We start from the raw sequence: 27,832 nt of genomic DNA on the forward strand, positions 1-27,832 counted from the left end.
ATCATAAATATTGTAACTACTGGTGGAACAGAAAGGATTTGCATTTCTCAGTGATGTTGCTATTACTTTTCTACCAATTAACTGCTACTGTTACTATGTTATAAAATGAATAGTAAGGCATAAGCTAGATAAAGGTATATACTCCCAGGTAATTACATAATCCATATGTGGGCTGGGAATGAATATATTGCTCTTAATAAGTTCTGGAAGAATTTAGTCATTGGAAAAGTCTATGTTCAAAATAGTAGTTTGGAACAAAGTAGTTTGGAAAAATCATGTTCATTGAACATATTTCTTTTCTGTGGTGCAATTGTCTAAGGATTATGATCTTGTTTTTCAGGAGAAACACCATGGGTGAAAGAAGAGTGTGGCACAGCCCAGCAGTCTGAGTGTCCAGAAGGGTGAGAAAACAGGGAGTGTTAATCCTCCATTAACAAATAGCTGAGAAGCAGGGTGGAGTTCTCTCCACTTTATATATATATATATATATATATATACATTTTTTTCTTATTTTAATTTTTTATTGGAGTTCAATTTGCCAACATAAAGCATAACACCCAGTGCTCATCCCAGCAAGTGCCCCCCTCAGTGCCTGTCACCCTGTCACCCCCACCTCCCGCCCACCTCCCTTTCCACTACCCTTTGTTCATTTCCCAGAGTTAGGAGTCTCTCATGTTCTGTCTCCCTTTCTGATATTTCCCACTCATTTTTTCTCCTTTCACCTTTATTCCCTTTCACTATTTTTTATATTCCCCTAATGAATGAGACCATATAATGTTTGTCTTTTCCGATTGACTTATTTCACTCAGCATAATACCCTCCAGCTCCATCCACATCGAAGCAAATGGTGGGTATTTGTCATTCCTAATGGCTGAGTAATATTCCATTGTATATATAAGCCACATCTTCTTTATCCATTCATCTTTTGATGGACATTCATCTTTTGATGCACATCTTTTGATGTGGTTTCCAGGATTGTTTTCTTGCTGTACTTTCTAAGTATTTTCTGATTTAGGGAATTGTAACTACTAGAGGAAAATATCTTTATTGTTTTGACAATCAAAATAACAGACTAATATTTTGTTTTCCATTTTCAGATTTGAACTGCCACCAGTTATTTTGTTCTCCATGGATGGATTTAGAGCTGAATATTTGCAGACATGGGATGCCCTCATACCTAATATTAATAAACTGAGTAAGTCTTCCAAAACCACAGGCACACAAAGATTAAGGACACCTATTTAGCCAATCTGTAGATGGGTGTCTTTCTTCCTGACCTTCCATATTAGTAGTTTGCCCTCTCCCAGGTCCTCCAAAAATCCTGAGGACTTTACCAATTGTGATACCTATTTCCATACTTTTTTGGTAGCAGGGTTCATCTTTTTGATTGTTTATTGTGATTTGTTTTGTATTTAAATATTATTTCCATCCTGTGGAAATCTGCTCACATACACTGTCTTGAAAGTGGTGTTTGTCTGACTTGAATTCTGGGTTGTAGCAAAAAGAAGGTACCAGCAAGGACAGGATTCCTGAAGGAGACTGAGTGGCAAAACAGACTGCAAAAAGTCCATCTGGTATCTATGTCTGGTTTTGCAATTAAACTGCATGGAACCTGTCTCCACTGCTTATTATTAGCTGGAGACCTTGGGCAAGCCGACCTCACCTACTGTTGCCCATTCTCTTCAGTTGTAAAATAGTCCCTTCCTATCTGATAGGAATATTATGAGAACATAAATGTAATACACACTGAAGGATTTTAAGCTATTATTATTATTATTGATTTTATTATCATGTTTATCAGGATGTTACACTTCTATTTAGGACACTTGGCCTTCATACACTTTTATAAAGTTAATTGAAAAAGAAATTAAATACCTAAGGACGTAGAGCCAAGATGTATCAGAGCATAGTTAGAACCAGAGGGTTGGCTCCAGGGTCTATATTCTTTACTGCCCTACAATGCTTTCTTTTTTCCCCTTCTGCCTGGACCTCTTGACTTCTCAGATTTACTGGTGTGCTTTTTATTTTTTTCAAAAATTGCTAAAAAAAATACCTGTTTGAGCCTAAGTAACTCATTTCCCTTGTCTGGGTCTTAATTTCCTCATTTGTAAAATGAGAGGATTAGCTCTAATGATTTCTACTGTTTATTCCAGCTCTAAAATCCCATGACTATAGAAAGATGGACTGTGTCCCCCTCTAACACAAGGTGCCATTTATCCTGTATTTTATTAATGTGTGTCCAGTGATATCTCCTTTTCCTCTCACTATCTGTGCCATATCCTTTGCAAAAACAGTGAGAGTTTGGGGTTCTGACAGAATTGATTCCAAATTCAGGACATGTCATTGAAGCACTGAGTTACTTTGGCCAGTTTCTATTTCCTTATCTGCATTTTCTTTGGTAATCTGGGTATCAAGTTCTGTATCTGAAAGGGAATTTAGCTAGCCAGGCTGAACTGAACCCCACTTGAAGTGGAATTATTTGATTTGCTCATCCCACCCAGAGTTGGAAATGACACCAGCGAAATATTGGGCTATTGAGAGTTTTCCCTTTCTAAGGTTTAATGTGTATTTTTTAAGTCACACAGACAATACTTTGATCCTTTATTTTATTTTTTTAAGATTTATTTATTTATTCCGAGAGAGAGAGAGAGAGGGGCAGAGACACAGACAGAGGGAAAAGCAGTCTCCATGCAGGAAGCCTGACATGGGACTTGATCCCCGGTCTCCAGGATCATGCCCTAGGCTGCAGGCAGCACTAAACTGCTGCACCACCGGGGCTGCCCTACTTTGATTCTTTAATGTGTAGACATCACTAATTATGTCTATGAAGCAAAATGGGCTGTTTGTTTTCAGGAGGTCTGATTAAGAGTAGATGTGACAAGGCTTAGGATTAGGACCTCCTGGGAAGAGTAGGCTTGAGGTGAGGTATGTGACCACAGGCATTACTTACTTTAGGGAAGACTAGAGCCTCCTGTTCCTTTATCCCATCAAGCTACCTGGGTTGGGTAACTGTGATAGTGGTCACAGAAACTGAGAATGAACTAATACCGCAGTACTGTGAGTCATATCTCTGATGGTTAAAAGGACTCAGACTCAACTCTAGTGAGCAAGTTAGGTTTTTGTCTTATCTGAGTGCGGGTGGAAGCAGAAAAAAAGGGATCAGGCCCAAGAACAGGAAACTGTCAGGTAAGAAAGAAGTGATTTGGCTTGAACTACAAGTCATGTTACCTGGAAAGTTGGGTGGGAAACTGAGGGTAAAGTAAGACTAGTAGTACAGGTGTATTTGGCAGGCAACATTTGCAGACTTTTAAAGATTAGACTTAGCAAGGTTTGCATTAATGAACAATAGAACTCTTAGATTCTCCACAGCAGATGCCACTTGCCGTCTGCTTCCTCCTTCTTAATTTTATTGTGGTAAAAACACTTTACATGAGACCTAAACACTTAATAGACTTTTAAGTGTATAATGCAATATCATTATCTCCAGACCCAATATTTTACAGCAGGTCTCTAGAATTTATTCATTTCATGTAAATGAAATTTTATACCCATGGATGAGCAGATCTCTATCTTCTCCCTACAGAACCTTGCAACCACCATTGTATTCTTTGCTCTGATGAGTTTGAATCTTTTATATGTCTCATATAAGTGTAATTGTGTAGTATTTGTCTTTCTGTGACAGGGTTATTTTATTTAATATCCTCAAGGTTCATCCATATGGTTGCATTTTGTAGGAGTTCCTTCTTTTAAAAGAATTATTTTTTAACAAGTATATATATATTTTTTTATTGGGGTTCAATTTGCCAACATATAGTATAACACCCAGGACTCATCCCGTCAAGTGCCTCCTTCAGTGCTCGTCACCCAGTCACCCCATCCCCCTTTCCACTACACCTTGTTCGTTTCCCAGAGTTAGGAGTCTTTCATGTATTGTCACCCTTTCTGATTTTTGCCACTTATTTTCTCTCCTTTACCCTATAATCCCTTTCACTATTTTTTATATTCCCCAAAAGAAGGAGATCATATAATGCTTGTCCTTCTCCGACTGACTTACTTGACTCAGCATAATACCCTCCAGTTCCATCCACATTGAAACAAATGGTGGGTATTTTTTGTTTCTAATGGCTGAGTAATATTCCATTGCATACATAGACCACATATTCTTTATCCATTCATCTTATTATTTTTTTATTTAAATTTATTTTTTATTGGTGTTCAATTGGTGTTCTATGTTTGACAACATAGAATAACAACCAGTGCTCAGCCCGTCAAGTGCCCACCTCAGTGCCCATCACCCAGTCACCCCCACCCCCCGCCCACCTCTCCTTCCACCCCCCCCTAGTTCATTTCCCAGAGTTAGGAGTTTTTATGTTCTGTCTCCCTTTCTGATATTTCCTACCCATTTCTTCTCCCTTCCCGTCTATTTTTTTGTCCCATTCTGTAGGCTGCCTTTTCATTTTTTTAAATAATAAATTTATTTTTTATTGGTGTTCAATTTGCAAACATACAGAATAAAACCCACTGCTCATCCCGTCAAGTGCCTCCCTCAGTGCCTGTCATCCATTCACCCCCAGTCGCCCCCCCTCCCTTTCTACCACCCCTTCCACGAACAGTGGACACTGTTCGTTTCCCAGAAAAAGGTGTCTCTCATGTTCTGTCTCCTCTGATATATCCCACTCATATTTTTCTCCTTTCCCCTTTATTCCCTTTCACTATTATTTATATTCCCCAAATGAATGAGACCATATAATGATTGTCTTTCTCTGATTGACTTATTTCACTCAGCATAATACCCTCCATATTCCATTGTAATACATATACCAAATCTTCTTTATCCATTCATCTTTCAGTGAACACTGAGGCTCCTGCCACTGTTTGGCTATTGTGGACATTGCTGCTAGAAACATCAGGGTGCAGGTGTCCCAGCATTTCACTGCATCTGTATCTTTGGGGTAAATCCCCAGCAGTCCAATTGCTGGGCTGTAGGGCAGGTCTATTTGGAACTCTTTGAGGAACCTCCACACAGTTTTCCAGAGTGGCTGCACCAGTTCACATTCCCACCAACAGTGCAAGAGGGATCCTCTTTCTCCACATCCTCTCCAACATTTGTGGTTTCCTGCCTGGTTAATTTTCCCCATTCTCACTGGTGTGAGGTGGTATCTCATTGTGGTTTTGATTTGTATTTCCCTGAAGGCAAGTGATGCAGAGCATTATCTTAGTTTCTGGTCCTCTGTCCCTTTCGGGGCCCTCAGGAACCCCAATTAAAGTAGATTTTTCTGTCTGAGGCGGTCATTTATTTCCCTTAACTTATCCTCATGATCTTTTGTTTTTCTCCTTTTTCATCAGTTTCCTTCCTTGCCATTCACCTGTCTTCTATGGCGCTCACTCGTTCTTTTACCTCGTTAACCCTCTTCTTTAGGACCTCCAGTTTGGATTGCATCTCATTTATTTGATTTTTAATTTCTGCCTGATTAGATCTAAATTATGCAGTCATGAAGTCTTTGAATCCATTATGCTTTTTTCTAGAGCCACCAGTAGCTTTATAATTTTGCTTCTGAATTGGCTTTCTGACATTGAATTGTAATCCAGATTCTGTAACTCTGTGGGATAGAGTACTGTTTCTGATTCTTTCTTTCGTGGTTTTTCCTTCTAGTCATTTTGCTCAGTGCAGAGTGGCCAAAAACAAGTTGTACTGGAAAAAGGAGAAAAGAGAGAGAGAAAAAAAAAAACAAAAGAAAATAAACCAAGCTGACTTTATATTTCTGTTTATTTTTTGTTTTTTCACCTTACTTAAATTCTTTCATTGTATAAGTAAATTTGGTCTCACTTTGTTTGTTTATCATATGACTTCTTAATAATAATAAATGTATCTTTCTCGGATTAAGGTTGAGATATATTTATTGGTAGTATTGACTAAAAAAGAAAAAGTCATGTTAATTTTTAATTATACTTAGGAATAGAAGTACCGGACAGGCCTCACACTTAGGTATGTCAGTACCACGTGAGAATATTGCCACAGGTGGAAACTTGACTGAAAATACTAAGTAGTAAACTTAGCTCATTTTGTAAATGTTACTACGTGAGATGGGCTTATGCTCTCATTCAAGTCAAATTCCTTTTCAGTTACCTAGATAGTTGTGTTGACTTTTTTTCTTTTGGATACTATCATATGAGAACTCTTAGCTGGGATTCAAATGTGATATAGAACTTCTCATCACCATAATGACCAGACCTGGGTCAGAAAGAGAGAAGCAGCAAAAACAAAGGTGGTGGCAGTCTATAATTTAGGGTATGCTTAGCTTAGAGCTCAGCAAGCTATGGCCCAGGGACAAAATGTGGCCTACTTTGTGTATGTGTGGCCTACTAAATCTAAGAATTGTTTACATTCTTAAATGGTTAGGGAAAAAAAGAAGAGAATATTTTGTGACGTACAAATTATGTGAAATTGAAATTTCAACATCCATAAATAAAACTTTTATTGGAGGACAGCCATTCTCATTTGTTCACATAGTGTCTATGGATGCTTTGGGACCTCAATAGATGTTAGATGAGTCGAGCTGTTACAACGGAGACCATTTGGATTTACAAAGCCTAACATATTTGTTACCTGGCCTTTACAGAAAAATTTAGACCCTTGATTTGGCTCGCTTCTCTACTCAAAACTGACTTTCAGATGGAGGAATTGTGGGCATCAGGATTTCAACCTCTTTTCCATCCTTATTCCACTCTTTAGTTAGTATTTAATTTCTCTGGAAAATTTTTAGGTTTAAGTTATCATTTATAAAGAAAACTTATGGGAAAACAATCAACATAATTTCTCACTGTGCTTTGTTGCAGAAACATGTGGAATTCATTCAAAATACATGAGAGCTGTCTATCCAACCAAAACCTTCCCAAATCATTATAGTATTGTCACGGTAAGTGCTTGGCCCAGTAGCAAGACTGACAGGCCATCGACAGGCAACTGCCTGTGACAGACATGCTGAGGCAGGAAGTGGCTGAACTCCATGCCACACACTTCAGGAGCACATGTGGTGACAGTTCATGGCTTAATTCAGGGTAAGAAGTAGCATGCCATTGCAAGGCCAATCTAGTGCTCTGAGGTGTTAAGTATGAATGAATGTCCCAGCAGCAGGCTAATTCAGATGTGTGACAGGCCAGCAGAGCTTCTTGGATGTCAGAAATACCATTCTTCTTTGATGTTTTGATTTGCTTCTGCTTATCTGGAGGTCTGCTGGGAATGGCCCGTTATGTGTGAGGACAACCACTTTGATATAGGAAATTTCTTTTTTTCCTAATCTTTTCATTGTATTTAACTTGACAAGGCCCTCTGATTCATAAATCAATTCATGCTGGCTATACCTCTTTTAGAGAAAACAAATAAAGGAAGTGAATTCTCATGTATAATAAGACATAAGTGATCAAAATGAACTGAAAGGAAAAGAAAATTAGTCAACACTTATGGATTTATTTATTTATTTATTTATTTATTTTAAAAATTTATGATAGTCACACACACACACAGAGAGGGGCAGAGACATAGGCAGAGGGAGAGATGGGCTCCATGCACCAGAAACCCGACGTGGGACTCGATCCCGGGTCTCCAGGATTGCGCCCTGGGCCAAAGGCAGGCGCCAAACTGCTGCGCCACCCAGGGATTCCCACTTAGGGATTTAGAACACATCTTAGGGTGTCCTTTATCTCAGTCTCTATTGCCAAAGGATATTGTGTCTTTACCGCACTGCATTTATTCTTTCATTACTATGGAACAGTAACTATAACTAACTGAAACTTTAACTCTTAAGTAATAGTACATAATGTATGTACGTATGCTTGTGTGTGTATGTATATATTTACGTATAAATTTTATACATGAATATATATGTATATATACATGCAGATATATATGTGTATGTGTGTGTGTGTATATATATATATATACACACACACATGCAGATTTCCCTAAATATTCAGGTTGTGCTGCTCATGTATTTCCAACAAGTCTACCAAGGTGACCCTCTGCCTTTAATGTTGTAGCTTTCATACAGTAAAAAAATGTCTTCACAGTGTATTGCCTATTTAGTGTCATATTTTTAACATTTGTGCTTTTTTATGATTTTTAAATTGCTGTTTAAAATAACCTTCAAGTGTAGCACCAAAATGCTCTCTCGTGTTCCTAAAAACAAGATAGCTGTGATGTGCCTCATGGAGAAGACATGTGTGTTAGATAAGTTTCATTCAGGCATGAGTTATAGCAAATCAACAATATATGTTAAATACAGTATATGTAAACAGAAGCAGACAAAAACAAGATTATATATTGATCAGCAGACAGAAGTATTGTGACTAGAGGCTTGTAGAAACCTATTCCTGTATTTTCCCTAGGAGTAGTGGCCAGTATTCACTAATTCAGTGTTTTCATCAACTTTATAGAACATAATTATCACAGATATAAAGGAAATGTAAATGAAAACTGCAATGAGATCATCGCCTTAACACCTGCCAGAATAGCTAATATCAAAAAGACAAGCAATAACAAGCATCAGCAAGGGTGTAGAGAAAAAGAAGCCTTCATGTGCTATTGGTAGGAATGTAGATTGGTGCAACCACTGTGGGAAATATGGAGTTTCCTCAAACAGTTAAAAATAGAAATATCATATGATCAAGAAAGAAAGAAAGAAAAAGAAAGAAAGAAAGAAAGAAAGAAAGAAAATTAAAGCACAAAATTGAAAAGACACAAACACCCCTATGTTTATTGCAGTATTATCTAGAACAGGCAAGTTATAGAAGCAACCTAAGTGTCCATTGATAGATGAATGTATAAAGAAGATGTGGTATATATGGAATATTTCATTTTTAAAATTTAAATTCAATTAATTAACATATATAGTATTATTAATTTCAGAGGTAGAGTTCAATGATTCATCAGTTGTATGTAATGCCCAGTGCTCATTGTATCAAGTGCCCTCCTTAATGGCCATCCCCCAGTTACCCCATCCCCCGACCCTCCTCCCCTCCAGCAACCCTCAGTTTGTTTTCTATAATTGTTTCCCTCTCTGATTTCATATTGTTTTATTTTTTCCTCCCTTCCTCTATGTTCCTCTGTTTTGTTTCTTAAATTCCACATTGGAGTAAAATCATGATTATTGTCTTTCTCTGACTGACTTATTTTGCATAACATAATACTCTCTAGTTCCATCCAGGTTGTTGCAAATACCATAATTTCTTTTTTTTGATGGCTGAGTGATATTCCATTGTATGTGGTATATAAAAAAGAATGATATCATTCCACTTTTGACAACATGGGTGGATCCAGAAGGTATTAGGCTAAGTGAAAAAAGTCAGACACAGAAACACAACTACCCTATGATTTCATTTATATGTGGAATCTAAAAACAAAACAAATGAACAGGCTAACAATCAAAAGACAAAATAACAGAAACAAAATCATAAATACAGAGAACAAACTGGTGGTTGCCAGAGGAGAAGTAGTTGTGGGGATCAACAAAATAAGTTAGGAGGTTAGGAGATACAAACTTCAAGGAAGTCTGGGTGGCTCATCCATTTGAGTGTCTGCCTTTGGCTCAGGGCGTGATCCCGGAGTTCTGGGATTGAGTCCCCTGTCTGGCTCCCTGCATGGAGCCTGCTTATCCCTCTGCCTGTGTATCTGCCTCTGTGTGTGTGTGTGTCTTTCATGAAGAAATAAATGAAATATTTTTAAAAAGAAATACAAACTTCCAGTTATAAATAAATAAGCAGCAGGGATGAAGAGCACAGCATAAGTCAACAGTAATATCATAAGGTTGTATGGTGACGATAACTGCACTTACCGGGGCAAACATAGTGTAATGTATAGAGTTGTTAAATCGCTGTGTTGCACACCTGAAACTACTATAATATTGTATGTCAAATATCCTTCAATAAAAAAGAATTGACTATATATGTGTATGTACATAAATACACATACCCTATATATAATACACATATATAACATGTATATATAAATAGTTATACATAAGTGCTATTAATTTGCTGTATCTATGTATTTGTGTTCCTAGTCATATATATAGTAATGTTCTGGAGTAATGACTCTAAAATCTATCTAAAAATATTTACAAATGCATGGACATCATAAGCATACATTCAATGAAATGTATAGAAAAAATATATGTGATCAGATTAAAGGAATTATTAGATTGATTGATGGGTGGAGGGACGATGGTTAGAGATGAGGCAGGTTCCCTTCTAAAATGCTGGTAACACACTTTAACCCCTTTACCCAAGATATTTCATACTTAAAGGCTTTCAAGCAGCACATTTCTTGCTATTTATGCCAATATTACCAGTGGCTGATCATTATTATAATATAGGAAACTTTAATAGTAATTAATCACATAAGAGTGATATTAACATCATCAGCACAAGCCATCTGCCTAATGTCATTCATTTGCTGCTCTAGACTATGGTGGAGCCAGAATACCTACACATTTATAAATCTATACTTATACCTATACTTATACCTACACCTATGTATATACATATACACATAAATGCATTTGGTATTTGGGTTCAAACTCAGGGGTTTTATTTTGAAAGGTATATGACATCTTTCCAAGATAGGAGTTACAGATCTTATACTATTTCAATTTAAATGTTTTATTGAGGGGCACCTGAGTGGCTCAGTGGTTGAGCATCTGCCTTTGGCTCAGGTCATGATCTGGGGTCCTGGGATCTTGTCCCACATCAACATCCCTGCATGGAGCCTGCTTCTCCCTCTGCCCGAGTCTCTGCCTCTCTCTGTGTGTCTCTCATGAATAAATAAACAAAATCTTTAGAAAAAGTTTTATTGATATATTATTTTATTCTAAATCTTTTTTGAAATTATCATTTTTAGGGATTATATCCAGAATCCCATGGCATCATTGACAATAATATGTATGATGTAAACCTCAACCTGAATTTTTCACTTTCATCAAAGGAGAAAAATAATCCAGCCTGGTGGCAAGGGCAACCAGTATGTAGCGTTCTACATGTGACCCCAATATAATCTTCATTTTTCGGTGTGATAGTGGATCATTCTTCTCTATTTTTACATTATCTTTATAATTTCCAGGGGTGGAGGGTGGTGGGAAGGTATTTCACCACTTATAATTTAAGTCTTCTAAATATTTATGATTGCTTTACCTAACTTGCCTTCTGTTGATACTTGGATGTAGTATTCTAAACATATCAATGTAAAAACTTCTCAGAAAGATGTTCTGTTTTTCCCCCCTCACTCTGTTTTATAATTTAAAAGGGAAAGAGGAACTATACAATTTTTACTATTTTGAAAAAAAATGATCTTTTTTACTACTTTACTGTGTTTTTGATTTTTAAATTAGATCTGGGTAATTAAACTTTTCAACTATTAATATTGTTTAGTTTCTTAAAAATGGCACTATTTCTACCAGTTCTACGCAGACTGATGATTCTCTTGACATCCACTTATCTTAAATTTTCTCTTATAGATCTGGCTGACAGCAATGTATCAAGGTTTAAAAGCTGGTAGTTTCTTTTGGCCTGGATCAGACGTGGCCATCAATGGATCCTTTCCTTCCAAATATATCCATTACAACAGGTAGTGAAGCATTTGCAGATATGACCCTATCTAGGCAGGAATGGTTAGGATGTTTTGGGTCTTAATCTTGGAGTAATTCTATTTTTCCAGTTATTTGGGTCAAAAATCTTGAAGTCCTCATGATTCCTCTTTCTTACAACCCTAATCTGGTCTGTCAGTAAATGCTTTTGGCTCTAATTCAAAATATATGCAGTCTGAGAACTTTTTGTTATTTCTGTCATTATTGCTGTGGTTGGAGATACAATCATCTTTTGTCTATATTACTGGACTTCCCTCTTTACACGTGTCCCTGCTTCTATTCTTGTCTCTTATCTATTAATCTACCAATTAGAATGGTAACTTAAAAAAACAAGTCCAAGTTACGATACACCTTTGCACCAAAAACTTTCATGGCTCCCTGTTCCACTCACAGTTGAAGCCTGCAGGGCCCTATTGGTATTGGTGACCCTAATCACCCCACTGTGTCTCAGACCCCCTCTTGCACTACTCCACCATGCTCTGATCCCTTGGGTGGGCTGAAACACACCTGGCTTGCTCTATTTAGGGCCGTTGTGCAGGCTGTTCCCTCTCCCTGAGATAACTCACTCCATGTACCTGCACGGCCCACTCCCTCACTCCCTTCAGGCTGTTGCTCAAAACTTACTTTCCCAATGTTGTCTTAGCCTGATCAAACTAAGATTTCAAATTGCAAGCCATCCCCACCCTAATCTTACATAGCATTTGTCACCTTGTGATACACTATATAATTTATTTATATATCAGATCTCTTGTTTGTTTGTCTTCAGTGGAATATCATCTCTAGAAAAGAATGCATCTTTGGTTTGCTCACTGTTAAATTTTGTTTAAAATGAACTCATAGTGTGTGGCAATAGATGCTCGATATGACATAAATGTATAAATGAATAAAATAAATAAAAACAAACCGAATGAATGGATAATGATTAATGGTCTTTTATTTCAGTTCAGGGAATGATTGAAGGAGGGAAGGATAAGAAGGAAAGAAAACAATATACCTTTACTTTGTATTGAGACAAATGTATCTCTATATAAGTATTGAAAACAGGAGTCCCTCTGAGTAATATTGAATCCCCTCCAGTATTCTGATCACATATCAATGCAAGATTTTTATCTAAAAGTACCAACCTGTCTTCCAGAGTGGGAATATAATAGAATTACTTTTGATTGGATTAATTTTTGAAAAATTATTTTTCCTCTTTTCAGGAGTATCCCATATGAAGAAAGGATCTCTACACTGTTAAAATGGCTGGACCTGCCCAAAGCTGAAAGGTATTATCTAGTATCAGAAAAGTGCTGGTACACTGGGGTATTCGTGGGTATAAAATGAAATTATTTCTTTGCTTGAGATGACCATGTCAGAAAGAAACTAGGCTTTTTTTTTCTTTTGTGATTTTCAAGAATGATTGGCTCTTGAGAAGGTGATGGGCAGTGTGGGGCAATAGACACAGAGCCAGTGCCACAGAGTAGAGGCGAGTATCACAGAACCAGATATAGACTGGAGGCAGAATGGAGAGCGGATTGGAAGCTAGAGGTGCCAGAGCAAGGCCCTGCCAGAGCCTCCCTGCCTGGAGTCAGAGCATCCTGAAAGAGCAACCAGTCAACAGAAACCAGACATTTAAAAAAGAAGTAGAACAGCAGAACAGTGAGCTGAAAGGCAGAGACTGGGAAATAGAAAGGGCTGGGCATACCAAGAGGACTTAGCAGCAAGAGCCAGGCAGATTTTCTAAAATGATTCAGACCAAGTTCACGCCCAGGAAGGTCTTATTTTCTGTTAGGAGAGCTTCTGGACTTAGGGCCAAGTAGAATCCCGGGACTCCAATAAAGAGAAGGAGGCCAGAGAAAAAGGAAACTGCCACCACATTCCAAACCTATACATTTCCCAGATCCAACCTGCAGGCTTATTCCAAATGGATCATGTCTTTCTCTGTTTCCATTTTACCTGTAGACCTGATTTTTATACCATCTATGTGGAAGAGCCTGATTCTGCGGGACATGATAGTGGGCCAGTCAGTGCCACAGTAAGTTTGTTTGATTGAACAAATGTGAAGTCGTCTAGCCTTAACCCATAAATTAAAATATTATTTAATTCCCACTGAGTAAAATGTACTTGATATAAACATGAAGACATTAAAATCATGAACAGTCTAAATGAATATCTACCTTATTAAACCACAAAACAGTAAAAGTCTAAAAGAGATACCTGTTTTATTAACTACATCTTGATTTATTTGATCAACATTTGCTGAATACTTGGGTGCAACACTATTATCATACAGTGGAAGCATCAAGGCTAGATCCTGCCAGCCAGTTCAGCATGCCAATGTAGCTTATCCCAAGCTAAGTCACCTGCAGGTCTGTTGTGGACTCTCCAGCTGTCTGTTTATGCACTGTGTTCCATTCATAAGATCCTTTTCCTTGGCCTTCATACACTAGTTCCTGAGAGTTCTTCCTCTCTTCCTGGGCCTTCAATATAATGGAAGTAGACCCCTAAATATTACCTTTGTCAGTCTCTAAACCATTATATTACATTTTTACTATGGAAATATAAGCTTTAAATATTAAAAAAAATCATCTGTCTTCTGAAGTCCACTGAAGCTTATATTGTCCTGGAGGTCATGTAAAGCTATGAAGGCCTCATGAGTATGGCATTTTCCTGCCTCGTGGAAACTTATTTATTCTGGCACCCTGACTTTGCAGTTTATCAGAAGTGCCCTTCTTATTTTTTTCTCATTAAGCCAAAAAATTCCTTATACAAGGCCTGCTCCCTACCACTTTTAAGCCTTTCATCCTTCACATTCCAATACCGCTCTTGTCTAGATCCCAGAGTTTAACACTTAATCAGGCTATTTCAAGGGTGAGTGTCATAATAACTATCTGCCATAAATTCACTTCTTTTCTATTTTAATTTTTTTGAGAGAGAGACAGACAGAGGGAGGGAGAGAGAATCTCAAGCAGACACTACCCCTGTTGAGTGGGGAGCCTGACATGGGGCTTGATCTCATGATCCTGAGATCATGACCTGAACCAAAATCAAGAGCTGGATGCTCAATCAACTGAGTCACCCAGACACCCTTCTATTTTAATTGTTATCCATACTTGATATGATTAATTGTTGGAGAGGGAACACTATAATCTGCATTTACCCAACTCCTACTGCTGACTTAATATTAGGCACTATATCTTTTTCTTCTATTCAGTGCTCTAGTTTGGACCCCTAATAAATTTTAAGTATAGTTTGAAAGGTGCCACAAAAGAAAAAAATCAGGCTGCCCTGAGAGGTGATTGAGGAGGTTCTAATCTAGTCTGTGGCAGAGAGGGGACTGGGGCTGGTTAGAAAGTTCTCTGAATAACAAAAAGGAAGAAAGTTCACAAATGATCTGGTTGAGGAAGGAGCTCAGTGAGGTAGAGGAATGAACAAATGGATAGGCAAATGAACAAATGGATAGGCCAATGGACTGATGGTTAGATCAATGGACTGCATAATAATGGTAAGAATAATAATAACAGTTAATCCTTCTTGTGTGCTCCTCTGTGCTAGGTATTGCTGGAATTGCTGTGTGGGGATAATCTCCCACCCACATCTGGAGCACTGTGGCCCAGAGACAGGGGCTAGGAGGAAGCCTAGAGGAGGAGACAGGCACCAAATTATGCAGGTCCTTGTTGGCCATGTAATGTGTAATGGAAGCACTGAGGCATTTTAATCGGGGAAGTGACATGATCAGACATGCCTGTATTTAAGGATACATTTAACTGTATGAGAGGAATGGGTTAGAGGAAATGGGGGAAGGTGAGATGAGTTAGCTTTTGCAACATTCCCAAAAAGAGATCATTGTGTCTTGGACTAGGGTAGTGGCAACTATCATGGAAACGAGATGCATTTGAGATTCGTTTGGGAGATAGAGTTGGTATGGCTTGGTAGAAGTTGGGTGATGAAGTGGGGGATCAAGGACAATTGTCTGGTTTCTATCATGAGCTGTTGCAGCAGTTTTCATTTATTTACATCAGTGAGGTGACAAATTTTGGAGAGAAAGAGCATGTTGTGGATAAGGTGCTTGTAATATTCAAATGAAGATGCCCAGAAGGTAATTGAACATGGATTTATAGCTCAGAGGAGATGAAGATTGGGCAGCTTGGCAGCGTGTACATGGTGCATGGAAATGAAGATTAAGACCACGCCATATTTAAAACTTCAGAAGAGGCAAAATGCATGGAGAAACTAGAAGCCTGTTACTGTTTTTAACCACATACTTTTTTTTTTTTTTTTTTTTATGATAGTCACAGAGAGAGAGAGAGAGAGGCAGAGACACAGGCAGAGGGAGAAGCAGGCTCCATGCACCGGGAGCCCGATGTGGGATTCGATCCCGGGTCTCCAGGATCGCGCCCTGGGCCAAAGACAGGCGCCAAACCGCTGCGCCACCCAGGGATCCCTTAACCACATACTTTATTTCAGAGTTAATATGACATAATTTGAAAGCAAAAAGGTTATTTTAGTTTGTTTGCTGACTCATGCTGTTGAAAGCTTAGTAACTTCTCAATTTTTAGCTCCTGCTCTGCTATCTCTTTAAGGTCTACTTTGAACAGTTTCTGGTGGGCCTAACCTTGTGGTAGGCATTTCTAAGGGTGAAGAATATGAGGCTGTTACCCAGAAACCATGTTGAAGGGGCAAATAAATGAAATCTGAATTAATGTATTATGAGTTTTTATTTTAAGAAACCTTAAAAATGTGATAGCTTAAACAGTGTTTAAATGGGAAGCTGGGGATCCCTGGGTGGCGCAGCGGTTTAGCGCCTGCCTTTGGCCCAGGGCGCGATCCTGGAGACCCAGGATCGAATCCCACGTCGGGCTCCCGGTGCATGGAGTCTGCTTCTCCCTCTGCCTGTGTCTCTGCCTCTCTCTCTCTGTGTGACTATCATAAATAAATAAAAAATTTAAAAAAATGGGAAGCTGATTGTGGCCTGGTATAGGTGGGGAAGGCTTTATGAAAATAGGGAAGGTGATTGGAGAGATATTTAAAGTCTGGTGAAACGAGCAATTTCTTGATACCAAATTTGTTCCAATTTGTATTGAACAAATACAATTTGTATTCTTGTATTGAAGTTGAATTAGGCACAGAGTGTTCTGACTGGTCCTGAGTAACTTTAGCTATTGGTCTAATTTGAACAAGATTCAGCTGTTAATTCATTTTTGAAAAACAGAGGACGACATCTTAGAATGAAAAGTTGAAAAGAAAAATTCAAGTTGGAAAAGAAAATTGAAATTAAGTACAGATTAAATTGTTGATGATGCTCATGTACATGATGGAGTGACTCTAGAGCACTGAGGGCTTCCACTTTTGGGGAAGCATGTGGAGGTTCAATACATGGGAAGAGTGTGGTACCCATTGAAAAGCCATGGTTTTTTTTTCATTTTTGAAAAGCAATGTTAATGCTACACGGAGCTTTCTACTAGCAGGATCCTCTACAACCTTGAATTTCATTTTACAAAAAGGAACTTCTGGATCTGAAAAAACAGTTGCGTATTGAGGATCTTACCATGTAACTCATTGTACTGGAAATGATTTTACTGGTTCCTCAATATCCACTGTGAAAGTGAATGATCACAATTCCACGTGAAAGAAGCAAGGGTTTCTACCCAAACTTGGTTTGCCTCACAGCTGCAAACATTTCTATTCCTGTTTATTATCTTACCACTCAAAAAACTGCTCACTCGTTGCCTGTCACTGGGGTTTCTTGTTTCTTTTCTTTGTCTGGGCTAGAGTAGGGGGCTGGCATCTAGTCACTTGACATTCAGTAAAATGTGCCATCTGTTGAGTGGATCCTGTGTGAAAGACTGTATGCTTGAGAAGCATGTGATGAGTTAGGTGGCAGGGTCCCTTCCCTGCAGGAGCCCTGCTTTCCTCGGGAGGCAGATACATGCACAGATGATTTTAATCTGTGGAGAGTCCAATGGTGGCAGATGTCAGGGTGCTGGGAGAAGACAGGATGGTGGGCTCTTACTGTAGTTGGGAGGAATGAGTAGGGTGACTGTGAAAGAGAACGCAATGATGGCATAACAGGTGGGAACTGTGACTCATGCTCACAAACCAGAGAGCATGGTCACCTTAAAAATGGGAGTCAAGAGGGGAGCCTGTGTGACTCAGTCGATTGGGCATCTGCCTTTGGCTCATGTCACGGATCCTGGGGTTCTGGGAAGAAGCCCTGCATCAGGCTTCCTGCTCAGCAAGGAGTCTGCTTGTCCTTCTTCCTCTGCCCCTCCCACCTGCTCTCTCTTTGTCTTAAATAAACAAAATCTTGAAAAAATAATGGGAGTCAGGAAAGCAACTCGTAGTTGCTGGATTTAGCAGCTGCTAGAGCTGGTTTGAATTCAAGTCCTGCTCTGTCCCTTATTAACTGTGGGACCATAAACATGTTACTTAACTTCTCTAAACCTCAAATTTCCTGGTCTTTCCACTGGAAATTCCAAATGGTGGAAATAACACCATCCATGCATGTTTGCCATGACAGTTTCATGAGATAAGTACTAAAGCTCTTGACAGTAATTGGCTTGAAAAATTCTTTCTCAAAAAAAAAAATCGATCATTATGTGATAGTACTACAAGAGATTACACATTTTTCCCCAATCCATGGCTATTATTTTTCCTATATGCTGAGAAAAATGAAAATTTATTCACTTAAACCTTGTTAGTTCAATGCACTATGGCGATAAAATGTAGAACATTTTAAACACAAAGGAATGTAAACAATAACATAGAAAAAGACCCTAATTCACTATTCAGAGATAACCACTATTTTTTTAATAAATTTATTTTTTATTGGCGTTCAATTTGCCAACATATAGAATAACACCCAGTGCTCATCCCATCAAGTGCCCCGCTCAGTGCTTGTCACCCAGTCACCCCCACCCCCTGCCCATCTCTTTCCACCACCCCTTGTTAGTTTCCCAGAGTTAGGAGTCTTTATGTTCTGTCTCCCTTTCTGATATTTCCCACACATTTCTTCTCTCTTCCCTTCTATTCCCTTTCACTATTATTTATATACCCCAAATGATTGACAACATATAATGATTGTCCTTCTCCGATTGACTTACTTCACTCAGCATAATACCCTTCAGTTCCAACCACGTTGAAGCAAATGGTGGGTATTTGTCGTTTCTAATTGCTGAGTAATATTCCATTGTATACATAGACCACATCTTCTTTATCCATTCATCTTTCGATGGACACCGAAGCTCCTTCCACAGTTTGGCTATTGTGGACATTGCTGATAGAAACATCGGGGTGCAGGTGTCCCAGTGTTTCATTGCATCTGAATCTTTGGGGTAAATCCCCAACAGTGCAATTGCTGGGTCATAGGGCAGAACTATTTTTAACTCTTTGAGGAACCTCCACACAGTTTTCCAGAGTGGCTGCACCAGTTCACATTTCCACCAACAGAGCAGGAGGGTTCCCCTTTCTCCGCATCCTCTCCAACATTTGTGGTTTCCTGCCTTGTTAATTTTCCCCATTCTCACTGGTGTGAGGTGGTATCTCATTGTGGTTTTGATTTGTATTTCCCTGATGGCAAGTGATGCAGAGCATTTTCTCACGTGCATGTTGGCCATGTCCATGTCTTCCTTTGTGAGATTTCTCTTCATGTCTTTTGCCCATTTCATGATTGGATTGTTTGTTTCTTTGCTGTTGAGTTTAAGAAGTTCTTTATAGATCTTGGAAACTAGCCCTTTATCTGATATGTCATTTGCAAATATCTTCTCCCATTCTGTAGGAATGGAGACTGTTTCAGTCTTTCAGTTTTGTTGACTGTATCCTTTGCTGTGCAAAAGCTTCTTATCTTGATGAAGTAAGTCCCAATAGTTCATTTTTGCTTTTGTTTCTTTTGCCTTTGTGGATGTATCTTGCAAGAAGTTACTGTGGCCGAGTTCAAAAAGGGTGTTGCCTGTGTTCTCCTCAAGGATTTTGATGGAATCTTGTCTCACATTTTAATCTCTCATCCATTTTGAGTTTATCCTTGTGTATGGTGAAAGGTAGTGGTCCAGTTTCATTCTTCTGCATGTGGATGTCTAATTTTCCCAGCACCATTTATTGAAGAGACTGTCTTTCTTCCAACGGATAGTCTTTCCTCCTTTATCGAATATTAGTTGACCATACATTTCAGGGTCCACTTCTGGGTTCTCTATTCTGTTCCATTGATCTGTGTGTCTGTTTTTGTGCCAGGACCACACTGTCTGGATGACCACAGCTTTGTAGTACAACCTGAAATCTGGCATTGTGATGCCCCCAGCTATGGTTTTCTTTTTTAAAATTCCCCTGGCTATTCGGGGTCTTTTCTGATTCCACACAAATCTTAAAATAATTTGTTCTAACTCTCTGAAGAAAGTCCATGGTATTTTGATAGGGATTGCATTAAACGTGTACATTGCCCTGGGTAACATTGACATTTTTACAATAATAATTCTGGCAATCCATGAGCATGGAATATTTTTCCATCTCTTTGTGTCTTCCTCAATTTCTTTCAGAAGTGTTCTATAGTTTTTAGGGTATAGATCCTTTACTCTTTGGTTAGGTTTATTCCTAGGTATCTTAGGCTTTTGGGTGCAATTGTAAATGGGACTGACTCCTTAATTTCTCTTTCTTCAGTATCATTGTTAGTGTATAGAAATGCCACTGACTTCTGGGCATTGGCTTTGTATCCTGCCACGCTACCAAATTGCTGTATGAGTTCTAGCAATCTTGGGGTGGAGTCTTTGGGTTTTCTATGTAGAGTATCATGTCATCGGCGAAGAGGGAGAGTTTGACTTCTTCTTTGCCAATTTGAATGCCTTTAATGTCTTTCTGTTGTCTGATTGCTGAGGCTAGGACTTCCAGAACTATGTTGAACAGCAGTGGTGAGAGTGGACATCCCTGTCTTGTTCCTGATCTTAGGGGAAAGGCTCCCAGTGCTTCCCCATTGAGAATGATATTTGCTGTGGGCTTTTCATTTTATTTTCAGGTTGTAGGTGTCCTTCTGTGTAATATGAGTCTCTTGTAGATGGCTTTTAAGATGTCGAGGAAAGTTCCCTCTATCCCAACACTCTGAAGTGTTTTGATCAGGAATGGATGCTGTATTTTGTCAAATGCTTTCTCTGCATCTAATGAGAGGATCATATGGTTCTTGGTTTTTCTTTTGCTGATATGATGAATCACATTGATTGTTTTACGAGTGTTGAACCAGCCTTGTGTCCTGGGGATAAATCCTACTTGGTCATGGTGAATAATTTTCTTAATATGATGTTGGATCCTATTGACTAGTATCTTGTTGAGAATTTTTGCATCCATCTTCATCAGGGATATTGGTCTGTAATTCTCCTTCTTGGTGGGGTCTTTGTCTGGTTTCGGAATTAAGGTGATGCTGGCCTCATAGAACGAATTTGGAAGTACTCCATCTCTTTCTATCTTTCCAAACAGCTTTAGTAGGATAGGTATGGTTTCTTCTTTAAACGTTTGATAGAATTCCCCTGGGAAGCCATCTGGCCCAGGACTCTTGTGTCTTGGGAGGTTTTTGATGACTGCTTCAATTTCCTCCCTGGTTATTGGCCTGTTCAGGTTTTCTATTTCTTCCTGATCCAGTTTTGGTAGTTTGTGGCTTTCCAGGAATGCGTCCATTTCTTCTAGATTGCTTAATTTATTGGTGTATAGCTGCGCATAATATGATTTTAAAATCGTTTGTATTTCCTTGGTGTTGGTAGTGATCTCTCCTTTCTCCTTCATGATTTTATTAATTTGAGTCTTCTCTCTCTTCTTTTTAATAAGGCTGGCTAATGGTTTATCTACAGAGATAACCACTGTTAATAGTACCTTGATATATTTCCTTTTCGTTTTCTGTGCCTGTGTGTTTACTGAGAAATGCTAAGTATATTTGAAAATGAGGGCACCACCTGGTGGCTGAGTTGATTAAGTATCTGCCTTTGACTCAGTTCATGATCCCAGGGTTTTGGGATCAAGCCCTGCACCCGGTTTCCCGCTCAGCGAGAAGTCTGCTTATCCCCCTCACTCTCCCTTTGTGTCTCTCTCTCTCTCTCTTAAATGAATAAATAAATAAAATCTTGGAAAAAATGTAACCAGGACAAGATAAGTATGGGTACATACATGGGTTTTAATCTTTATGTTTGACATTGTATTGTGAGCAGTCCCCCATGCCATGGTTCTTTAAAATACTTTATAAAATGTTCACTACAGTAGGTAAGTATATTGATGTTTACTTGTATTGAAATTATTAATTCATGAATAGCCTTAGGTATAAATCTCCATTTGTACTATGAATGTTTATGAGGACAAATTCTCAGAAGTTAGCTGTTAGGTCATAGGGTATGCCCCTTTTAAATTCCTGGTTAGGCATTGTCATGTGGTCTGTAACCATGCAGACTTCTATAGAAGTGCCTGTGAATACCCCTGTCTAACACTGGGAATTACCATGAAAGCCTTTGCAGCTGAATAACATTGTTGAGGTTGAATGTTTTTTTCAGACATTTATTGGCCAGTAGTTTGTCTCCCTTTGAAAATATGGTTTAAGTTTTTGGTAAATATGGTAGCACAGATGCTGGGCTCTGATGTCCTACTTCAAATTCCAGAAATTTTAGAGAAGGAAATGTATTTGTTTTTGCCTTCCTTAGTGATTTAATTAATTAAAATTTAAATCATGAAGACAATCTTAACTCCATTGTTTTTCTCCCTTAGGTAATTCAAGCCTTACAGTTGGTAGATAAAGCTTTTGGAATGTTGATGGAAGGCCTCAAACAGCGGAACTTACACAACTGTGTCAATATAATCCTTTTGGCTGACCATGGTATACTTTTCTTCTTAAACATATTTTATCATTGATTATATCTTATCACTTCAAGGAGTGTGCAAAAAGAGTGATATTTTAAAGTCTGTACTTCAGACCTTTCAGAAGACCTAGAATAAGCAAAGAGCAAGGTTTGTTGGTAGGCTGTGATGAATAGAGTACTAAAACAATTTATTCTACATTCATTCTGCAAATCCATCTCTATTCTTTTCAGTAAAAAGGATATTAATAGTACTTAACAGGGATATGATGGGGTTGTTGTTCAATATTTTTTGAGTGCCTATGCAATGTCAAGTACTTTACTAGATATGGTGTGTTTGGAAGTACATGAAGCAGAAATGGGCCTCTTCCAGATGGGGTGGAAGGTTAGTCAAGCTAAGCTCCAAAGGCTATGAAGGAACCAGGCATGGACGAGAGGAGGAAAAGAACTATGTCTGCAGAACTTTTGTTCGTATTTTAGGACATCAAGAAAACGAGAAACAGAGTAATTTACTTAAAATATTTCTAAAATGTCTTAACATGTCCTATTATTTTAAAATTAAAATATCAGAAAGGAAGACAGAACATAAAGACTCCTAACTCTGGGAAATGAACTAGGCGTGGTGGAAGGGGAGGAGGGTGGGGGATGGGTGTGAATGGGTGACGGGCACTGAGGGGGACACTTGACAGGATGAGCACTGGGTGTTATTCTGTATGTTGGCAAATTGAATACCAATAAAAAATTTATAACTAAAAATTTTTTAAAAATTTGTTTATTAGAGACAGAGAGAGAGAGAGAGAGAGGCAGAGACAAAGGCAGAGGGAGGAGCAGGCTTCATGCAGGAGCCTGATGTGGGACTCAATCCCAGGTCTCCAGGTTCAGGCCCTGGGCTAAAGGCGGCGCTAAACCGCTGAGCCACCTGAGCTGCCCAAAGAGAACCATTTTAATGTCTTACTTTGTTTAAAAGAAATTATAAAACATAAAATGTATGAATAAATATGAAAAAATATGAAAATAAAAATTTAAATGTAGTCTGAAGAATCTTTAAATAGTAAAGGTTTAGCTACCAAATCTTTTTTAAAGCACATGCTGCTTATATAAATTTAAATAATATACTTAAGATATAATTAGCTTTCTATAGGGGATTTTCTTCTTTGAAATTAGTTGATTTATGTTGAACAAATAATCTGTTATAATTATTTATTCTTCTCATATAAATGTGACCCCTCTCAACCACTGCCAGGATTTTCAAGGTCTGCCATTTAGAATGAAATAGGATAAATTGTACAGGTGCCCAGTGAACCTTGGTTTAGATTTGTAACATAAAATATCTCTGATTTGACATGACCCAAGGCAATTGATTGTTATTATTTATATACATATTCAATGGATTATTATTATTATTATTTGAGGCATCTGGGTGGCTTCTGCCTTTATTTATTTATTTTAAATAATAAATTTATTTTTTATTTTAATTTTTTTATAATAAATTTATTTTTTATTGGTGTTCAATTTCCCAACATACAGAATAACACCCAGTGCTCATCCCGTCAAGTGCCCCCCTGAGTGCCTGCCACCCCGTCACCCCCACTCCCCGCCCTCCTTCCTTTCCACAACCCCTAGTTCGTTTCCCAGAGATAGGAGTCTCTCATGTTCTGTCTCCCTTTCTGATATTTCCTACCCATTTCTTATCCCTTCCCTTCTATTCCCTTTCACTATTATTTATATTCCCCAAATTAATGAGACCATATAATGTTTGTCCTTCTCTGACTGACTTATTTCACTCAGCATAATACCCTCCAGTTCCATCCATGTTGAAGCAAATGGCGGGTATTTGTCATTTCTAATGGCTGAGTAATATTCCATTGTATACATAAACCACATCTTCTTTATCTAATGGATTATTTTTTATTAAATTCAGGAATGGATCAGACTTACTGTGACAAGAGGGAATATATGACTGATTATTTTACTCGAATAAACTTCTACATGTATGAAGGGCCTGCCCCTCGTATCAGGGCTCGTAATATACCTCATGACTTTTATAGTTGTAAGTATGAAGACATCTGTCTGAAAAAAAAAAGGTAAAATCAAAAGTGAATAACCCTGCTTCCTGATTCTGTTGGATGTAGGGATTGCCAGTCTCCTCTTCTGACTTTTTGGGAGAACTACACAGAAGCAAATGAGAAATCCCCTTCCTAGTTTAAATATAGTTAGTCTATAAAGTCTATGGTAATATTGAATATTGTTAGCTTGAATTTCTATTCTAGGCAATCACATTAATATTGATAAATTATTAATTAATAAATACAATGCTAATATTAATAAACTATTAACATACTCAGTTGGTAAATTACTTAATAATTTAGGTTAAAATATATTCTGCTTATCCATATCATTAGATATATGACAAATGCATAATGAAATATAGTCTACTTACATTAATAAATCCTAGTTATATTAAAACATCAATTAATTGAATTAAAATGTTAATATTAGTAAAACTCGATATAGTCTATTGATTGTTAGGTTAGGATGTATTCTACTTATAGGTTAAAATATATTCTTAAATTCTAAAATAATTTGCTTAAAATAATTTCCTATTTAATCTTACCAGATTATCATCATTAATAAATTTTTATGTCAAATTCAACCTGAGTTGTACACAATTTCAATGTGATTTATTATTTTCCTTTTGAAACAGTTAATTCTGAAGAAATTGTTAGGAACCTCAGTGTAAGTATACAGTCTCCTAATACATATATGTAAGTTAATATAATGTCCTTAAAATCTGGGTTGAAATAAATTCATATTCTGTGATTCTGAGCCCAAGCCACTTGTAAATTATTTTTGCAGCCCTCTGTTGACATTACATAGGTGCATATTAGTTGCTTTTGTCTTAGGTGTTTCCATTTGCAGTTGCCACCTGCAGAAGATTAGTTTGGGTGGAAAATGGCACTGGCTCTGGTTTTCAGAGTGGGCTGAAGTCCCATGCTAAAGGGCCATGCCAAGGAGCTTCAGGCAGCATCACCTGTTACATGTTTTGCATGACTTAATATCATGCAAGAAAACGTGAATCATGAACTCACAGATCTTTTTGTACAGGTCGGAAAAATCATCTCTTTACCCTCTAAGGGAGCTGCTTTTGGTTGGTTCCCATGCTTCAGGTTGTGAGTAAAGGAGCAGAGCCAATTTCATATAAGTAGCTGAAAGATATCTGGGTGTTTCAAAGTGGAGTTCAATACTCCTAGAGAAACTGGATATGTTGTTATGTGTAGTTTTAATAATTCTGTATTTAAGGTATATTCACAAGTACATTACCTATTATATGGAATTCATGAGTTTATCATTGCTTAAGATGGGGGCGGTTTATGTATAGGTGGCATGCAATATAGTAAAAAAATGTTATGGGATCCCTGGGTGGCGCAGCGGTTTGGCGCCTGCCTTTGGCCCAGGGCGCGATCCTGGAGACCCGGGATCGAATCCCACATCAGGCTCCCGGTGCATGGAGCCTGCTTCTCCCTCCGCCTGTGTCTCTGCCTCTCTCTCTCTCTCTCTGTGACTATCATAAATAAATAAAAAAATTAAAAAAAAATGTTATGATAAAATATGAATGATCGAAGGTGAGAGAACACAGGGTAAGGAATGTTACTGTAAACTGGGATAGAGCATCAATTCTTTATCACTCCTTTTTTTCCCCTTTTTTTTCTCTCTTAAAGCTTCTGATATTATGATCTTGAGTACTCATGGTAGACATTCTCACCCCCTGCTGGTGAAGGGTGTATAGGCAATGTGTTCATGCTAACTGGATGGGCGCTTCAGAATTTTCAATGTGTGGATTCTCTAAAACCACAAGTTTTTGTTCTTTTTCCCCATCACCTCATGAGCCATAGAGCTGATCTCCAACAATTCCGGTGGTGGAGGGGATTGGATACCACTCGCTTTGGAAATCTATTATGGTAGTCCACTATTCCCAGGAAATATTTCATGTGGTAGTACAGTATGAACCAGTAATGCTGTTCCATGGGCCTGTATTGAGCTTATATTGGACAAACATAACCAAACACGAACAGGTGACTCATTCTGGCTATATGTCAGACAACAGCATCTGTGTTCTTAGATAAAATGACCCCAAATTTTCCCAGCTTTAGGGTCCTCAGCCTCAATCCTCAAATGCAGAGTATAACCCCATACTTCTACAGAAGTTGGCAGCAGTTTCCTCTGGATTTGCTCTGGCTACACACCGACTAGGAAAGTGTGACTATCACGTGACCTCTGGTCCTCAAGGACACATTCTGCTCCCTTGTATCTTTGAGGAGGCCACATATCCCATAGCTGCTGTCATGTCTTTGTCTGGATATCGCAAAAATATTGGCTTCTGAAGGAAATCATGATGAATTAAAAAGAAAAAGAAGAAGACTGGTAAAGATACCAAAATAGGCAAGAAGAAACCTGCCCAACATATCTGTGGAAGAAATAATTTCTCTTCCTCTTTATATTCTATAACTATCGTTGCTCTATTGTCCATACATCTTTTTACATTTTTTTCAATTTCATTGTGCCTTTTTTTCTTATACAAATTGAGCACAAAATAGTAGTGACAGCCTTAACATAGGAGATTATTGAGACTTAAAATAAGAATGAGGAAGTAGGAAAAAATTTAATTTTCCCAGATTCTTCTTTGTATTTTTTTCTTAGAAAGGTCATAAGGGAGAAAAAGTCCCTTTGTACCTCTAGCTCTCATTTCCTCACTTTCTTTTTAGATGACTGTGAGTTGTATTTTTACACAGTTTAAAGATATGTCATCAAGTTACCATAGTAATTATTAAAGAAATAACATGTCACTCCAGTTTGTAAGAGATCCATGATTTTTTTGACAAATAAGGAGCCTGTACTAGGTCTCAAGAGCTTTTGACTTGATTGGACAAATAAGCATATGTAGGTTATTTCAAGGGTTAATTGAATCCATGGTAAAAGGATTTTGGTGCAATTAAACTGATTAAAAAAATTTTTGCTGATATTTACTAATGTGTTAATATACTTTTCATACATAATTTAAATTCAAGATTTGTAATTGCCACTCAAAATCTAGACATATCTACTGTCTGTCAAAAGAGGAGGGGGGGTTTATGGTGGTTGAAGATATGTACCCAGGAAAACATTTATTTTATTTTATTTTTTATTTATTTTTCTTTTTTTAAATTAATTTTTATTGGTGTTCAATTTACCAACATACAGAAAAACACCCAGTGCTCATACCATCCAGTGTCCACCTCAGTGCCCGTCACCCATTCCCCTCCAACACCCGCCCTCCTCCCCTTCCACCACCCCTAGTTTCTTTCCCAGAGTTAGCAGTCTTTACGTTCTGTCTCCCTTCCTGATATTTCCCAACATTTCTTT

General features: G+C 38.0%; 1 protein-coding gene across 1 annotated transcript in view; it reads left to right on the forward strand.

The window, feature by feature from the left end:
• LOC121491391 (ectonucleotide pyrophosphatase/phosphodiesterase family member 3) overlaps positions 1–27,832 on the forward strand; it is an 84,983-nt gene that overhangs the window by 12,539 nt on the left and 44,612 nt on the right. Inside the window, exons 5-14 of the mRNA XM_041756284.1 lie at positions 341–401; positions 1,098–1,195; positions 6,838–6,917; positions 10,895–11,014; positions 11,508–11,617; positions 12,839–12,904; positions 13,581–13,653; positions 22,344–22,452; positions 24,354–24,482; positions 25,137–25,168. Coding sequence (XP_041612218.1) covers positions 341–401; positions 1,098–1,195; positions 6,838–6,917; positions 10,895–11,014; positions 11,508–11,617; positions 12,839–12,904; positions 13,581–13,653; positions 22,344–22,452; positions 24,354–24,482; positions 25,137–25,168 — 878 coding nt within the window. The remainder of the gene's footprint in view (positions 1–340; positions 402–1,097; positions 1,196–6,837; positions 6,918–10,894; positions 11,015–11,507; positions 11,618–12,838; positions 12,905–13,580; positions 13,654–22,343; positions 22,453–24,353; positions 24,483–25,136; positions 25,169–27,832) is intronic.

This window comes from Vulpes lagopus, chromosome 1, assembly GCF_018345385.1.
Source record: "Vulpes lagopus strain Blue_001 chromosome 1, ASM1834538v1, whole genome shotgun sequence".
NCBI classification, from domain to species: Eukaryota; Metazoa; Chordata; class Mammalia; order Carnivora; family Canidae; genus Vulpes; species Vulpes lagopus.